The 18989-nt window shown below is 41.7% G+C and overlaps 1 protein-coding gene across 1 annotated transcript in view; it reads left to right on the top strand.

The window, feature by feature from the left end:
* Positions 1 to 17998, top strand: part of LOC140360481 (gamma-aminobutyric acid receptor subunit beta-2-like) — an 80897-nt gene extending 62899 nt beyond the window's left edge. The window contains exons 6-10 of the mRNA XM_072445689.1: positions 1621 to 1758; positions 8840 to 8992; positions 14288 to 14532; positions 15486 to 15623; positions 16737 to 17998. Coding sequence (XP_072301790.1) covers positions 1621 to 1758; positions 8840 to 8992; positions 14288 to 14532; positions 15486 to 15623; positions 16737 to 17081 — 1019 coding nt within the window. The 3' untranslated portion in view covers positions 17082 to 17998. The remainder of the gene's footprint in view (positions 1 to 1620; positions 1759 to 8839; positions 8993 to 14287; positions 14533 to 15485; positions 15624 to 16736) is intronic.
* Positions 17999 to 18989: the final 991 nt, after the last annotated feature.

Genomic DNA, 18989 nt, shown 5'->3' with positions numbered 1-18989 from the left:
TTTAGACTTCGTCGCATCAAAATCTTGTGAAACACAACATTATAAAGTGTGTGTAGGTGGTAGAGTAAGTCGTGCTCTTTGTGTCCCGACGGTGTCAAAATGCATTTCAGGAAAACAGCCTTTACGTTACAGTGAAGAAAACTATGGATTAAATGACATAATAAAAACTTTGCTGGAACCGAATACACCATTCTGTTGTTTCCACATGAAAGCAAAAAAAGTAATCATCATAAAATAAATATTTGACTTGAAGTTTGGTATTTGAACTGGGCCAAGTTTAACGCAGACACACCAAGGTCAAGATATTATTTACGGTATATATAGGTAGGTCAACAAAGCATTAAATGAGCCGCCCTTGGCCTCTCAGCGCACGGATGCACACACGGATATAGATTAGTCAGACTGCTTCAACATTAATGCATACGTTTGAAATGGTCGTTCAAGCAGAGGCCATTTCATGCATGTGCTGACCGCTTCACACAGAGATGCAAACTTCATCATGTCCAGAGAGGATCCCAGTCACATAACGACTACAAAGAAGCCTGGCTCCTCCTGCTTTCTGTGAATGTGGTGCTTTATTTCATCTTCAGGGTAAAGCCACGACGTTCCAATGGTCTTTACAGCAATGTTTTTTGTTTCCGTCTGTATTAGACGTGTCAAACTCATTTTGGGTCGCGGTTTATGTAGAATGTATGTACAAAATGGAATTGCTTTTTATAGTATTGGTCATTTTTGGGCACTGTTTTGCACAAATCAGCATGTGAAAGACAGTTTTAGTTCATATTCATGGTGCGTTCTTACTTGTGATATGAAATGTTGATATCAAAGGCCTGTTAACTCTGAACTATGACTCTATATTTTCCTGTAGTGAATGAAATGAGTGCATTCTGATTGTCTGTCAGCATCAGTGTCAAACTCAGACAGCGACACTGACCTAGGTTTTTACTTGTTGCTCCTGGTTTTGCACTTTGAAGTTTGTATTTTTCGTTAGATCCACATCAGCTCTAACGTCCACAGAACTCTCTCATCCTCCACGAGTTTCTCACCTTTTATCGCCCTTTTCCCTCGCTCACACCTTTCTGCTGAAGTCTGTACTGCTTGGTGCGACTGGCGGCTGCTGCAAAGGCTTATGGGACGCGTAGTTCTAGTGGTAAAACATGTGATATATTGATAGGAAATTAATGAATAAAAATGAGTTTTATTGTGCGTATTGAGTGGATCGCAGCGGCGTGAGTACGAATTGCGCTGCGTCTTTGATCGTTTTCCGCTCCACAAATAATATTAATAACACCATATTTTCAGGACTATAAGTCGCACCAGCCAAAAAATGCATAATAGAGAAGGTAAAAAACATATATAAGTCACACTGGAGTATGAAATGCGGTTGCAAGTGTGAAAATAACAAATAATATCACATATAAGTCGCTCCGGAGTATAAGTATAAGTATAAATATAAGTATAAGTTGCACCCCGGCCAAAACTATGAAAAAAGTTTAGTCCGGAAAATATGTAGAAAATGGCAAATGTTATCAATATTTTTGGTGATTATTACTCTCCAAACAGCCAAAGCTCATCTCTGGTTTCGTGAGCGTCAGTAAAAGCTCTTTGTGTTTGTCTCAGACGGATACACCACTGATGACATCGAGTTTTACTGGAGGGGGGGCCACAACGCCGTGACCGGAGTGGACCGTATCGAGCTGCCCCAGTTCTCCATCGTGGACCACAAGCTCCTCGCCAAGAAGGTGGTCTTCTCAACAGGTAGAACAAACACAATGGATGTTCTTTAGAGGATTTGTAGAAGTGATAAGCTCCATCTAAAGACTACGACTACATAAAAAAGTACCTCAGTAATGATATTGGAGGGGCTCTGTTTGGGACGAGGGTCTTCCGCCTGCTTGAACACCCCCTAAAAGAGGAAAGTGGTCTCAGACAAAAGGGGAAAAACCGTCAGTGACTGTGGACCCCCCAAAAAAGGCACCGCGTCTAGGCAATGTGTGGAGATAATCGGCAGGATAATAAATGGCCAAAATCATTGCTATTAACGATAATATTACAATAACTATTAATATTTCTGACTGTTTGAAAAGGTAAGTTGAAAGACTAATCATTTCTTATGATTAAATTGGTGTTCAAACGACTATTATAGAAGTGAACTAATGTGAAAACAGCAATGATCATGGAGAAGTTACTTTTTTTCCACATTCTGGTGGTATAATGGCAATTGTCCTTGTTGAAAATGATCGGGATTTTACAAAAAGTATCACAAACGATTACTCTAGTGCAATATTATTGTTTCTTGTCCCAGGCCTAGTAAATAATATAGTAAATTAATCTGAATCGACACTAAATTTACTCTTAATTGTCCTTAACCTTCAATAGTGACCTCTATTTAACGTTTCTTTATTTATTTATGCCCTATAATAAGATTTATTGAACGTAAATGTGAAGTAAAGATTGTTTTTCATCTTTGAGGCCACAGACTCATTGTGTCAAGTCAAGATAGAAAAATCGGCGCTCCAGGAAACAAACTGCAGCCTTAGATAAGTCGACTGAGCAGCCGTTTCCATTATTGCTCCACTATAACATTTCATCTACATTTGTTTCCGTAAATATGAGCTGTCTTTGTGTTTCATTTATTCCAATTACATTTATTTTGCTATCACATCTTTTTAATTAAAAGGCTATTGTTTCCCTGCTTTTGGCCACATCATATTATTTTCATTCCCCGGCAACATAATGGATAATGCTGCAGTTTTAATTTGGTTTGCCCGTTTTATAAACATTACCATAACATTAGCATTTAAACACCTTATGTTGCCGTTTAAAGAGAACGTTAACAGATTCACAGTGATAGTCATCTACATTTCATTTACATATTTATACATTTGCCATACGAGCAATTGTGCACGTTAAATTAACAATTTGTGGAGCACAATATATAGGGAAGCGGTTTATTGAATACATGCAAAACACTAATTCAATAACTGTGAAAAACCAGTGAACTGAACGCTGTCTCGCTTTGCCCGGATCTATTAATAACATAATGTGGCTGAATTGGCTGCGTGTCTGTGGATCCATGCGTGAGTTTCAGCTTGAATCGTTTGGCCCTTGCGTTTCGTCATCGTCAGCTCATCTGTGGAGATGGAAGTTTGGGGAATCCCTTTTTAACAAGAGCTGTGTTTTGATGTGGACGATTTGACCCCGAGGTCGCTGTGGAACGCATCAGCAGCAGCGGACGAGCCGTTGTGTCGCGTCCTTGCCATCAGGAAGGATTTACAATAAGTGGCGAGTGTCAGCTATACATTTAACAGATGGTGGAAGTGGAAGCGAGGCTTTTTTATCATTTTATTGTGACTGGAATACTCTGAAACAGTGGTTCCCTAAGCGGGGGTCGCGAGGCCCGACCTGCGGGTGGCGAGATGAGCTCAAGATATAACTTTTGAATGCGGTTCACGCGCTCTTATCTTTTGACTTAATACGGCTTTTTATATTTCATTTAATGCTATTTTGCGTTGTCTGCGGTACTTTATAAAAACAAATGTATTTGTATTGTAGAAATCAATAACCTAAGTGCGGCGGATCCGTAAAGCAAGTAATAAAATAACCGCGGTCTAAGAAAAGGAAAATAAATGCAGCCTCGGAGCGTTGTTTCTATATTTAATTTACCTTTATTTGTTTTGCACAAGTTTTGGTTGTTTTGGTCACACTGTGGTCACACTGTGGACACGCTGTGGACACACTGTGGACACACTGTGGACACACTGTGGACACGCTGTGGTCACGCTGTGGACACACTGTGGACACACTGTGGACACACTGTGGACACACTGTGATCACACTGTGGACACACTGTGGACACACTGTGGACACACTGTGGTCACACTGTGGTCACACTGTGGTGTGGTCACACTGTGGTCACACTGTGGACACACTGTGGACACACTGTGGACACACTGTGGTCACACTGTGGTCACACTGTGGTGTGGTCACACTGTGGACACACTGTGGACACACTGTGGACACACTGTGGTCACACTGTGGTCACACTGTGGTGTGGTCACACTGTGGACACACTGTGGACACACTGTGGACACACTGTGGACACACTGTGATCACACTGTGGACACACTGTGGACACACTGTGGACACACTGTGGTCACACTGTGGTCACACTGTGGTGTGGTCACACTGTGGTCACACTGTGGACACACTGTGGTCACACTGTGGTGTGGTCACACTGTGGTCACACTGTGGACACACTGTGGTCACACTGTGGTCACTCTGTGGTCACACTGTGGTGTGGTCACACTGTGGTCACACTGTGGTCACACTGTGGTCACACTGTGGTCACACTGTGGTCACACTGTGGACACACTGTGGTCACACTGTGGTCACACTGTGGTGTGGTCACACGGTGGTGTGGTCACACTGTGGTCACACTGTGGTCACACTGTGGACACACTGTGGTCACACTGTGGACACACTGTGGTCACACTGTGGTCACACTGTGGACACACTGTGGTCACACTGTGGTCACACTGTGGTGTGGTCACACGGTGGTGTGGTCACACTGTGGTCACACTGTGGTCACACTGTGGACACACTGTGGTCACACTGTGGACACACTGTGGTCACACTGTGGTCACACTGTGGTCACACTGTGGACACACTGTGGTCACACTGTGGTGTGGTCACACGGTGGTGTGGTCACACTGTGGTCACACTGTGGTCACACTGTGGACACACTGTGGTCACACTGTGGACACACTGTGGTCACACTGTGGTCACACTGTGGTCACACTGTGGACACACTGTGGTCACACTGTGGTCAGCTCCGTCTGATCTCATGTGCGCAGAAGGATTTTGGGTGAATGTGATGCGACTCTGAGGATTCATTTGATTTTCCAAACAGATGTTCCTCTCTAATCTGAGCATATGAGTCTACGGTCCAGTCCGGTCGAGTCCGGTCCAGTCCGGTCCAGTCCGGTCCAGTCCGGTCCAGTCCAGACCGCACAGTAACAGGTCCAACGCAGCGCGAAGAGCGTTAAAGGCCAATTCATACTTCATAAGAAGCAAGACGTTTGTTTGTTTAGGGCTGCCAGAACAAGAACAAAGATATCCCATATCCTGTGATCCCCGACCTGCTGCTGTTATGGACAGTATTATCAGAGACAGCTCAGCTGATTGTGGTGAGAGGAGTGATGTAAGCTACATAATGCTTCATGTTTTATTACAATTTCATATTGACAAAGAAACGAGCCGAACGAGGAAGTGAATTCAAACGCAGTAAAATGCAATGTTGCAGGCGGAGCGTGGACGTACGAGACGCGGTCAGCATTTTATAACCCGTCCAAACCTTCCCCGCAATGAAATGAGAATTTCTTGCCCGGCCCAACCCGACCTGTGGGTCAAAACACAACCGTGCATGACTAGAGTCCACAGCCCTGCGCCCTGTGTGTGGTCGTGTATCAGGCGAGACGGAGGAAGTTTCCCCTCATCTGCCTCGCTCTCTCCTCGAATATAAAACCCACACAGGTTAATATTGGTCATTTCTGCTCGAGGGAAATATATAAAAGTTATAAACATCCCTGATCTTTCACTAACGTTAGTTTTTGCCAGACCACGCCCTCAGTTTGCTTCACTCCACCTCATATTTCCACCTCATACGTCATAAGGCGCTGGTACAGCTGGCAGCCCGGTGTAAACGCTCTCTCTTCTTTCTCACACTTATTGTGCTTTATCTCCTATATTTTGTAAATATAGTTAATATGTTTTTTCTATTTTACTGTACGATAGGGACACGCGCTGGAATAGTTTTTTAATTCAACTGTTTTTGACTTTTTTCGGCTGGATTTGAGCGTTTTTCGTTGCGGTCATTGTGTTGTTGTGACGTGAGCTAGCTCCGAGCGAGCCCACCAGCCCCCCCCCGCGCCCTCCGGCCGCGCTAAAGTACGGCGTGTCGTCGGTACACGTTTATATACACGTTTATATGAAAGAGGAACTTCACGAACGATCGGGACACGCACTGGAATCGCTTTAAATTAACTTGTTTTGACTTTATTCGGCTGGATTGAGTGTTTTCGTCGTGTCGTTGCGATGTGTTTTGGCTCTGAGTCCCCCGGCTCCGGCCCCGCCCCCCGGCTCCGGCCCCACCCCCCGGCTCCGGCCCCGCCCCCCGGCTCGTACCGCGTTTCCACAAAGGAGGAACTCATGAAACTGCGGAGAACTGTCGTCTTACCCGGAGATCGTCACGTTATCCCGTCGCAATACTGACCTAACCTAATACTGATGTGCAATTCTGTCATATGTGCAATTGCTGTTGGAATTCATGTGCAATTCATGTGCAATTACTGTGAAATTCATGTGCAATCTATGTGCTGTCGTGACACATATTCATGTGCAATTACTGTCGGGATCACATGCAATGGTATTTATGTATTTATTTGTCTATGGGAGTTTTTATTTATTTATAGGAGATCTTCTACTGAAAGTGTTTTTCAGACTTCCTATAAGTGATCTGTTCTTCTGTATCTACCTCTGTATCTACCTGCGTTGCACCAATGAAATTTCCCCATGTGGGACAATAAAGGAATATCTTATCTTATATTTTGGCATTATCACTTGTTTAGAGTTTGACTCGCTGCGCGGTCATCATGATTGCATCATTCTGAGAACTTTAGTATTTATTCCACCCTTAGTAAGCTTTGCCCATCGGGTGGAATCTCCTGATATTATGATGTCCTGTTTACAGTTTCACCTGAAACTAATCTCCTAACAGCCCTGTAATGGCCATACAAACCCTATTGTCTGCCACTCCCTGCTCTGTTTCCTCACAAACTCCTTGGATCATTGTTAATATTCAGTGAATTGTCAGGCGTGTTTGCATCTTCAGAGCCGCTTCAGGGGCGGACCACCAGTGCAGTAAATGCTAGCTCTGCTTTCAGCTCGAACTGCTGGGTTTAGTTTAACGTTCCGGTTTAACGTTATTTATTATTAGCTGCTGCTCAGTGGGGCTTTTTTTTATTACAATAATAAAGTCAGGTACTGTCAGCCTGTTTTATGCCAAGATTGAAAGAATAAATGAAGAACTTGAGTTGTCAAAAGTAAGATTATTGTGCGCACAGGTGAAAAGATCTGAAGACAATACAGGAAACACACATTATTATGCAACAGGAGGGCCAGGAAAATAATACCCTGTCAAACTAGATTGAGGTCAGACTTGGAGGTTAAGTTATATACTAATGATGAACATGTATCAGTAGTTCTCAGCATTCACTGTCATTTATTAACAACAAAATATCCGTCTGGCAAATATTTCAGTTTTAAAGTTGGTGTTCCTGCTTTAGAAACAGCGTAAGGAGTGAGTAGGTTTTAAAAAGGTCACACGCTCTTTGACACCTTGATAGTATTCACATGCGAGCATTTTTCAGCTCTTCGGTAAAGCAGGCGTGACTCAAAATACAAAAGTGAGTTGTTTTTGTACAAAAATAGTGTCTCTTATCCCCCAGTGTGGAATGTACGGCACACGCTGACGCTGGCTTTCAGATCCAGCCACGATAAGCAAAAACACACGGCACGATCCATCACCACTCCAGGAAAATCTCACGTAAATATAGATATGGAGTGAAAATAAACACGTCGCTGACACTTGAGAGTAAATGCATCTTGTTTTTTGACTATGTTAAAATGTCCAATTGACACACAGAGAAACAAGACTCGAGCAGTTCATTAGGTCACGAGTCAGTGCGCTGGAAAATAATTAGGATTCAGATCTGATAATTAACTGCGGTAAGAAAATGTAATGTCATTATGTCTTTGTGCGTGTGCTTAAGTGAATATTCGGTGAACTTGCTGGCAATTAGAGTCCAAATTCTTCAGGGAATTCTGAACAACGATGACAAATGTGCCAAAATGTGACTGTAAATGTCATACCACAAGTGCAGACCTAACATCCATATTTGAAGAAATCGATTGCATTTAATTAGTTCTTTAAGTTGCAGCATTTTGACAGTTTTCATATAAATTATGTTTGTATCATACATTTTTCAATTTCTTCTAAACAACAATATTATGAAATTCAATCCCATTTATTTGATCAAAAGTGCTTCAAAAGTTTAGGATCTTGTGACCAAAATGATACAATAAAAAATACAAACAAAATTATACTGATATCCAATTATTTTGATGAAAATATTGGGAAAGTAAATAGTTGAAGTAGTTAGGGCTGCACAAGTACATCGCAGTACAATCTGAGTTGGAGTTGGTGTATTTATCAAACTCAAAAGGTTGTGATAATTAAAGGTGACAGACTGTCCTCTGCAACAAACAAAAAAATAGCCTATCTTTTTATTTTGAAAAAAAATAATAAAAACTAATAATAATCATGTTATACCTGCAGTTTAGACTTCCCCAAACATGTCCTGTAATTCATGGGATTTTTGTATTAGTCTATGAGCTGATAATTCAGTCTTATCTCAATTGTAAAGAGATAATCCTACACTTTTTAACCATATGTACCTTTTTTTAACTAAATCAGTTTAAAGTTTCAACTCTATTATCAAAAATAAAATAAAGGTCACGCTCCTCATGACCTGAAATTGCAAAATCTCCAATGTCAACCTATTAAACAATGCATGTATTTTTACCCCCAGGTCGCTTTACAGTTCCATACAATGTGAGCGATAAATACACACATAAAATAGACGGTACCCCCCGGTGCTGACCAGGAAACGGCACATAAAGCAATAAAAAGAACCCAAGACTCAAACATTAAGGTGCAGCTCATGTCTCCACATCCGTATCGTCTGAATGACCAGTGCTTTCCCTCTCTCTCCTGCAGGAGCGTATCCTCGTCTGTCCCTGAGTTTCAAACTCAAGAGGAACATCGGCTACTTCATCTTGCAGACGTACATGCCCTCCATCCTGATCACCATCCTGTCCTGGGTCTCCTTCTGGATAAACTACGACGCTTCGGCCGCCCGAGTGGCCTTAGGTAAAAACGGCTCGCACGGACGCGACATCGACAGCGGTGAAACACGTGGGAATTAATGCTTTTATGAACATGAAGTGAATCGGCATCAATCAAGAGAAAAGTGTGTGCTCAGTGTTTGATACGCTTTACGCTCAAAGTGTGGGTTGAATGCTAATGTTTTCAGATGTGCAATAAATACTTTAGAATATTGAAGGAAGAAAAATCTGGGACTAAACCAAAGACTAAACCTAAAAACTAAAAAAGGATCAGAACAAGGCCCGGCCAAGTCCACACGATCTTAAATTAGGACCAAAAAATTAGATGTGTGGGTCATCTTCATCTGCTCGTTGCCATGGAGATCTTAACACTTTACCTGGAATGTTCCACAAATTTATCTACTTATGATTATTCAATTATTATAACATTTGTTGTTTATTTTAATTGCTCAAAAACACCTTGAAAAACATGAATTCTTACTTAGTGGACTCGCCTCTCTACAGATGTGACCTGCTCGTTTCCATGGAGACGGATATGTTTAATGTCGTAGGCTAAAACTCAAATTAAAGCTGAAAAAAATAAAATAAAAACACCTCCATGGAGACGAGCGGGTGACAGGCCCAAGAGAAGTTGTAAAAGTTACAGACAATGTATGTTTTTCAAAGTAAGAATACATTAATAAATGACAAAAGTACATAGATAAATAAAATGCATAAATAAATATTTTTGTCACTTTCGCAACAACAGTTTGACCCTTTCTTATCTACAAAAGATATAGCTTATTTTTACTTTATTTTCCAAATGAACTGACCTCAGAATTCCTTTTAGTCCCTTTCTCCCTAAAAAGCATTCTATTTACAGTATAAATGTATATTTTTAGCCCTTGCGAGTATTACCATGTCACATACCCATCACAGGGTTTCAAATATAGCTTGAATCCTTTCAGAAAGTGTGCCTCTGCGGTTTGGAGTCGTCTATATTTGTCACGCCGTCCATCCGAGCTCAGTACATCTCTCCACTCGGCCCTGGCTTTACTCGACAGGGCAATTTCACTGATTGAACTCAGCTCTGGGGGGGGGGGGGGGGAAGTAGTGCTGCATAAAAAAAGGCTGGTCGGAGGAGTCAGAGAAATGTTTGGTCTATTTGTAGATGACTTTAGTTTGACCTGAGTTTGACCTTTAGTTTGACCTTGGCCCAGAATTTTAATGGATCCTAATGGTAAAAAAATAAAAGCAAAATGATACTGGTATTTGAAAACGTAATAATTTATTTTAACATAAGAAAACAATGGTGTATTCACATTGAACCATGCGTAAAATAGGGCATAATGAGGTCAACTGTGGAAAAGTACAAATCTGTCATATTACAATAATTCGGTCTTATTTTTGGGCGTGTCCGCATACAAACCTGGAGATATGTGTCAGTTAATAAATGGATTTATAGAGTCATTGTTGTATTTGGATTACAATGTGCAATTTAATTTGAAATAATCTTTAACATTTCTCTTTATTTTATTTCATTTTGCATGATTTGCCGTATCAGAACTTGCAGAGGTGTGAATAATCGGTGAATAACCAGATTACTCACATCAGATGTAACAATTCAATACTCTGGATGTGCCCAGTTCATGTTGTTGTGTCCTTGGGCAAGGCACCAGCAGTCAACTGAATTTCATGGTTTATATGTGACACTGTCCACAAAGTTAGTGATGCAAAATCATTCCTATTACCGTATTTTGTGGATTATAAATTGCTCCTGAGCATAAATCACAAAAAAAAAAAAAGCATAATAGAGAAGAAAAAACATGTATAAGTCGCACTGGAGTATTAGTTTTTGGTTAAATTTATTTGATAAAATCCAAGACCAAGAACATACATTTCATCTTGAAATGAAATGTAATACAGTAACAGAATAATTCCTTTGTGTCACCTCTAAACAACTCCACAAACTCCAGAGGAAGAGGAAGTGCAGATTCTTCTTCTACGTCGCTTAAAGCCTAGAGCGCCTCCTTGTGGTTGTCAGTGTAAAAATAACAATAATATCACATATAAGTCGCTCCGGAGTATGAATCGCACCAAAACTATGTAAAAAGGTGCGATTTATAATCTGGAAAAAACGGTACTTCTATAACAAAAAACGCCATTCTATAGTATAACAATTGCCATTAGCTAATACCACACACATACATAGAACTATATATATAATAATAATACTACTACTGCTACTACTCTTGCTTCTACTGTTACTACTGCTCAGTCTTCATTTTGACCTGGTTATAGCTTTTACAGTAGAAATAATAGCATTAGAAATCCGTACTATAGGTGAGAGCAGCTTGTGTGAAATTGCCTAAATCCTGCGGTGAGCGGTGACAGCTTTGTGACAGCTGTCTGACCATTTACTAATTGTTTGCTGTGAGAAATTGCCTTAAATAATGTAATGTAGATGAATGCAGGTGCTGCGGGGGTCTATGAAAACATTAGCTGGATCAAGTTGAGGTCAAAGCCGTCACAATGGGGCTTCTCCTGCTGTGGGTTACTGCTGCCACTGGAGAATCGTCACGTACACTGGGGGGAATCATCATTAAATACATGAAAAGTGATTCCTCCAAAAATATGTTTTCAATTTACTTCTAGTCCAATCATCTAAGTTCACATGAATACATAAATAAATAAAATACATCATATAAATAAAATACATAATATAAACAAAATACATAATATAAATAAAATAAATACAATAAATGAAAAATAAATAAAAAAGATTAAAATGAAAAATAAATCAAATACATTAAATACATGAAATAAATTAAAAAAATAAAAATGCTGCTGTTTCATTGCACTGTTTTGCATTGTTTGTATTATATTGTTTTCAGCTACACGACAGGTATATTTAATCCTTCATTTGTCCAGATATGGTCATTGGTCCATGGTAGAAACGGTCTCAATGGTAGACAATGGTTTTTGTTTCGTCTACCATCCATACGTTATTTTCAATCTGAAGGTACTGGTCAGAAAATCTACTGCTCTACTCAAGCTCCTTAACCCGGTACCTTCAGATTGAAAATGATTCTCGGATGGAAACTTTTCAAACCTTTTCTGTTCCAGCCTCTTCACATTTCAATACACAATCTGATGCAGTCAACACAACCGTCTGTTTAAGACCTTAAGGATAATTATGTTGTTAAATACATATAAAACTTTTTTTTTATTTGTGTGGGAAATGTAAAACTCTACTGCACTTCATAAAGTTTCTGATTCAAAAATCCTCAAATCTTTGCTTTGGTGTTTCATTTAATTGCCTCCAACTTCCCCGGCAGGAGTTACTGCTAATGAACAGGATCATGGCCGACATTTGAATTTCAGATTTTCACATTTCTGACGGTGCAGCTCTTTTTGGCGCATTTTTATAACTACATCTGAAATCACAGAGTGGGGTCCTTGGCTTCATTGATCCTGACAGTCCTAATCAAATGTAGACGGGGCACTGATTTAATCTGGGAGGTTTCGCTGTCAGAGGGAGGCGCTGCCCCGGTGTCTCGAAAACATGACTTGGAATTTTAGATTTTTGCGATGAATAATACACGCTCAGCAAAATCCCGCAAGTATCAAGGGCGTTGTTGGAAATGCCTCGCAGAATTTTGACGACATGATGAACAGCAGTAAGTAGTAGTCAAGAGCAACACGGAAGATGGATTTAAAAGCATTGTAAAGGACACGTGTTATGGTCATATTTTTGGAAGTTAGAGATCATTTGTCAGGTTGGACGACACGTTTCACTAAAGCGTAAGGTAGAAAGGCAAGTTTATTTGTAGAAGACAATTTGTACATAAGGCGATACAGAGTGCTTCACACAACAGGAAAAAATGCATTAAAATCATGAAACGGACAATGAAAAAAAAGCTTTTTACCTCGGTTTCATTTGCCTGACCCGCCAGCCCCGCCCACATTCTGTTCGAATGCGTACGGTCTGGAACCCGAGTCAGAGCCAATGAAGTCGTCGTTCATCCATTTACCGATCCAATCCCAGTCGGAGGTTTTAACGAGTCACACTGAGATACGGAAGCGGCTCGTGACCCGGCTCGTGACCCGGCTCGTGACCCGGCTCGTGACCCGGCTCGTGACCCGACTCGTGACCCGGCTCGTGACCCGGCTCGTGACCCGGCTCGTGACCCGGCTCGTGACCCGACTCGTGACCCGGCTCGTGACCCGACTCGTGACCCGGCTCGTGACCCGGCTCGTGACCCGGCTCGTGACCCGGCTCGTGACCCGGCTCGTGACCGAGTGTTTACTTCTGCTCTCGCTTCGGTTTGAACAATCAGGAAAGTCCGCTCTACTCGCCGTGATGAACGTGCGTTAGATGCGGTTATACGAAGGGCGTCATCGCGATTCAGGAGACATTTTCTGCGTTCAGGGACGGATAACGCGGAACACGCCTTGTTGACATGGGCTACGTAACATCCGGTTAAGCGTGTGGCGTTTTTTGCGTCACTTCTGGGTTTATGTGATTGGTTCTGTCTCTGCTCTAAACTCCGCCCTAGAAATTGAAACGCAGCGGTCGAGCCCCAGATCCTCACGGTTTTGATAAGTAGTCTGCCAAAACGTGTTAAGAACGGCTGGTCAGGCAAATGTTTCATTGTTCCCTCCTTATCTGGACTGAGCTTCATTCACAAACCTTTCATTAATCCTGTTCATGAGATCCTCTCCCTCTGAGCACTCACAAAATGTTTTTATAATGTACTTATACAGGGGAAACTCTCCTTTTTGTTGGTACCCTGTCAAATACAACACGTGATCTGATAAAATGAGAATAAAACATCCAATAAAACAATCCATAACATTAACAAGTGGCTAAAAAACACACTTACAAATACAACATGGGATGAAATTGTACAAAACAAAAGCACTGGTAGTGTGGTTGGTCTTGTGGGTGTCTTGAATTCATGAAAAGGCATAAAATCATTTAATTTAAAAAGCATTTGTTTTGGTCCATAGGCCAGGGGCAAAATTAATCGACCAATACCTGATCTGGTTCGCCGTTCCGTACTATACGAGCGACAAACACAGACATAAACTAAACATAAGAAATAAGAAGGTACCCCACTGTGCTGACCAGGAAATGGCACATAAAGCAGTAAAAAGAACCCAAGAATACCTGATCTTATGACAGCGTTATAAATGAACAATGACAGCGTTATAAATGAACAAAATGCAGTGCTGTTCTCTTCTCACATCCTACTTCGCAGTATAATTGACAGTGGTGGGTTCTGTATCCTTCTCTTGCAGTTCTCCACTAACCGTATATATATTCTGCCTTCTCCAGGTATCACCACTGTGCTGACCATGACCACCATCAACACACACTTGAGAGAAACGCTGCCCAAAATCCCCTACGTGAAGGCCATCGACATGTACCTGATGGGCTGCTTCGTCTTCGTCTTCCTGGCGCTGCTCGAGTACGCTTTCGTCAACTACATCTTCTTCGGACGCGGGCCACAGAGACAGAAGAAAGCGGCGGAAAGGTCCTCGCTCGCCAACAACGAGAAGCTGAGGATGGATCCCAACAAGGTCAGCGGAGTTATGTTTTCTGATTGGAGACCTCAGGCAACGCAATAACATCTCCATGGAGACAAGACGAGACAATAAGGAACCTTTAACCCTGTGTAAACGGTTTACTATCAATGGCGCACTATATGATTGTTTTTTTTCGGTTTTGTCCGCGACCTGTCTCCATGGGAATGTCGATGCTTTGCTTGGAATGTTACACGGTCTATGTTGCATTTACTTCTGATTAAAAGCTGTTTTCATTCGTCAAAAAAAACCTTTTTCCTGAGAGCGGGGTCGGCTCATCAAAAAAAGTTGGCGAGGGTGAGAAAGACACCTCATTGTGTGGAAGATCTCAGGCAAGGCAATAACGTTTCCAAGGAGACGAGCAGGGAGCGGCCCTGCAAAATGTACTATGTTAATAGACTATTTATAGATCTTTGTCCAAGCCAATCAACAGTGGGTTTGTCTTGTACCATTGACTTCCTGAGCGTTCCTCCCTTCCACAGCTGCGTCTATTGTGCTCACGGCATTGTGCACTCAAAACTTGTCTAAATGATGCCAGTTCAGAGTGAAAGAACTGCTTCCAATGCTGCAGAAGTTATGAGTTTAAAAATGTATAATGCTGTGTACTGTATGTGGGTCAGGGTAATTACAGACACAGAACAAAGACGAAAGATTGACCTAGTGTTGTCTGTTTGTAAATGCTAGGCAATGTAACTATAACTGTATGGCTGGCTCTGGATCGAGATGTGACAACTTTGCAAGAAAGAAAAAAAAAGGAATTTGACCCGGTTGGAAATCAAGATGGGATGCACACAAAAGAAAACTGGAAATTCACTACTCTGTTTATTTCTTGTGCCAAAGCAAGCAATAAATAACACATGAAATAATAAACAAATGCAACTAACATGACCAACAAAACTTAAGGGAAATCAAATGACTAAAGTAACCATAGTGATGCTGTGTGTTTGCAGTGGCTTGTGGGAAATGTAGTTGGCAGAGACGACACTCTGTATGCCAGAATGAAGCAGCGAGACCTGGATGGACACGACTCGATGTGGGAGCCCATTTTTATGGACGACGCAGCCATCGGCCTAGATCAGAAGAACAGGGTAAATCTCCGATGAATCATTTAAAGTGTTGAATTTGAGTCTTTATGAAGATCTGGTTTAAATTTGACGCCGTATAAAGATAGCTTACACATGATTTGGTCTTGCGCCAACCAGAACCACCCTACTCCTTGTTTGGACTACCTAAAGTTGTATTTGTTGTTGGCTGGTACTTTTGCCACGCACCAAGAAGACAATTTCGTTAATTCCATTTTAGCCTTATTTGCTGATTTTTTCAGTCAAATTAAACACTCAGTAACAACCGTCATTCACACGTGCAGTTTAGGACTAGAACACTGCTTGTTCTGCTCTGCTCACACTGTTCAGTTTGCCCCAGCTACATTGAAGGATGGGTCAAATGCAGAGAAACATAAAGTCCACCGTAACCCAATGAAACAGGCCAGATTTACCCCTGCCCAGAATAACCATGGGTGTAATTTGGCCTTGGCCAGAGAAAACCCGGGGATGAACTGTTCTTGGGCAAACTATACTGTAGTGGTAAAGTAGCCTAGACTAGACTAAACCCCTCTGGGCCAGACTAAACCCCTCTGGACCAAACTAGACCCCTCTGGACCAGGCTAAACCCCTCTGGACCAGGCTAAACCCCTCTGGAACAGGTTAAACCCCTCTGGACCGGACTAAACCCCTCTGGACCAGACTAAACCCCTCTGGGCCAGACTAAACCCCTCTGGACCGGACTAAACCCCTCTGGACCGGACTAAACCCCTCTGGACCAGACTAAACCCCTCTGGACCAGACTAAACCCCTCTGGACCAGGCTAAACCCCTCTGGAACAGGCTAAACCCCTCTGGACCGGACTAAACCCCTCTGGACCAGACTAAACCCCTCTGGGCCAGACTACTGTTACACCTGCACATTTATCCCTCCATCCCCCAAACAAGCCTAAAACAAGTGGAAAATTGACAAAAATGCATGTTGTTTTTTCCGGTATATTCAGCCCATATTATGTAAATCCAGCAGATTCAATATCACCGATAAATATTCCGCTTGTTTACTGCGGCCCGTCACCTCAAACCAACGCAAATGTCATCCCAGACCAGTTCAAATAAGACAACAAAGCGTCCCGTGCTTGCTCATGCTTCCTCTTCCGCACAGATGGACCCGCACGAGAACATCCTCCTGAGCACCCTGGACCTGAAGAACGACATGGGCATCTCGGAGCTGGCGCTGGGCCTGAACGACCCCCGGAACACCATGCTCACCTACGACAGCTCCACCCTGCAGTACCGCAAAGCCGGCCTGGCGCGGCACAACTTCGGGCGCAACGCGCTGGAGAGACACATGACCAAAAAGAGCCGGCTACGGAGGCGCGCGTCCCAGCTCAAAATCACCATCCCCGATTTGACTGACGTAAACTCTATTGACAAGTGGTCGCGGATGATCTTCCCCACCATGTTCTCCTTCTTCAACATCGTTTACTGGCTTTACTACATCAACTGAACAGGGACATTTGTAGAAACAAAACAAAAAAAGTTAAATGTTTATCTTTTTTTCCCATTTCATTTTTGAATATTCAGGATTTTAAACGCTATATTTACCAGATACTCAAAAGATGAGATTACAAACATTTTTAAGGCGCCTGTTCCTGGTTAATTTAGATTCTGCATTTGTGTAACTTGTGTAGTAACTTATTTTTTGTATTATTTTTGTTGTTTTTTTATTGGTTTTTTCAGAGTATGAGTAGTTGCCAAAATACCAGTTAGGTGCAAGTTTACATGGAGTAACGCGACGGGTGATATTTGAGTACTGTGACCGAAGCTTGAGTACTAAAAACTGTCAGGTCTTTCATAGTTCTAGCACAAAAAAAAATCGACTGCCCTACACTTGACTTTGTACTGACGCGAGTTTGCATCCGACTGAGTGAGATTAAACACCCTCTCATTTAAAAAGAAATACCAACTATAATATTAATTTAACTTATTTTATACTGTATATATATTTATTTTTAAGACAGTGACATTCCAATGCGTGTACCCTCGTTAGAATATCAAATAAAATGCATTATAATCAATAATAACATTACCCAAAGCACATGTACACAAATATATTAAAGGAGGTCTATCCCATAATGATACATTTCTCCTGACAACGGTGTATGTACATGTATTTATGTGAATAGCAACTATTATGGAATTAAAGACTACTAAAACTAATATTTACTCAGAGTTACAGTAAAATCATATCACTTTTTGATATCTTAAACACTAATGATTCACTAACAAAAAAGCACTTTACACAATTTGTCAATTTTCATCTTATTTCGAAAAATTATGGCCCATATGACAAAGCACAAAAGATGAACAAAAATCACATATTGGACCATACTTTTTCCACTTGAAAATAGCATTCAGGATAATAAAAAAAAGACAAATATAGTTTTGATGGTGGCAGTTTCCTCTGCTCTGTGCTAACGTCCCATGGTCAGTTTTGTGAAACGTATTGCGCACTGACGATCCTAAAGCCATCGAGGCTGTACCTTCAAAACCCGGTGCTCTCTAAAGATATGACATTTTGATACACATTCCCTTAATAAACAATAGACAGTATCACGCAGTTATTTTTCTCTATCGCTAAAATCATGGTGCAATGATAACTACACAATAAAGGCCACATATCATGCAAATTTGAACTTATTGAGCTTTTTAACCATGTTATTAACAAACCTGGAGTTGTATTTTGTTTTCATTCTCTGGATTGTAACGTCACAGATCAGAAACCTGAACATGTTCTGCTCTTTTTTAAGTCAATTGCTAAACCATCACTCCTTCTTAGCCCGTCTGCATCCAACGATCAACTCTATTAGCGTAGTCACCATGCCTAATGCTTAATTTATTTGTTTTTTCAGTGTTCCTACCGCGCCGAAAACTAAAATACAAATGCCAAGTACAGCAGCGCATGATGTGACCACTTTAAACTATAGTATACTCACGAAATGTCAGCGCTCGGTCATAAAAAACAAACTAAAATATAGCCGCAAGCGGCAATGATCGGCCCTCGCCACGCCGCCGCCACACCGCCGCCACGCCGCCGCCACACCGCCGCCACGCCGCAAGAGGAGGGGGCGCTAACGCGCCCCAATTGTCCTTTTATTACGCCTACTGCTGAATCTGTGACGCTGTCACATCTTCTCCCCTTTGTTTTACCATCAAAAAGCAATTTTATTTTGAATTCTTGGCAAAATGTGCGGCTTTGCCGCACAGACACCGTGACTCTTTGAATGAAAATGTGGATAACTTTTGATGGTCTTGAAGATGAGTCTCACCAAATTTCAGGTTAATAGGGCTGACGCCCTGGGAGGAGTTTGTGAAAGTCTAAAGTGTAAACATGAAAGGTTTCGGTCATCGTTAC

The sequence above is a fragment of the Eucyclogobius newberryi genome, unplaced genomic scaffold (assembly GCF_026437365.1).
Source record: "Eucyclogobius newberryi isolate DKJ021-1_F unplaced genomic scaffold, fEucNew1.0.hap1 SCAF_15, whole genome shotgun sequence".
Classification (NCBI taxonomy): Eukaryota; Metazoa; Chordata; class Actinopteri; order Gobiiformes; family Gobiidae; genus Eucyclogobius; species Eucyclogobius newberryi.
The sequence above is the reverse complement of the archived record's forward strand: the minus strand, read 5'-3'. Positions and strand labels throughout refer to the sequence as shown.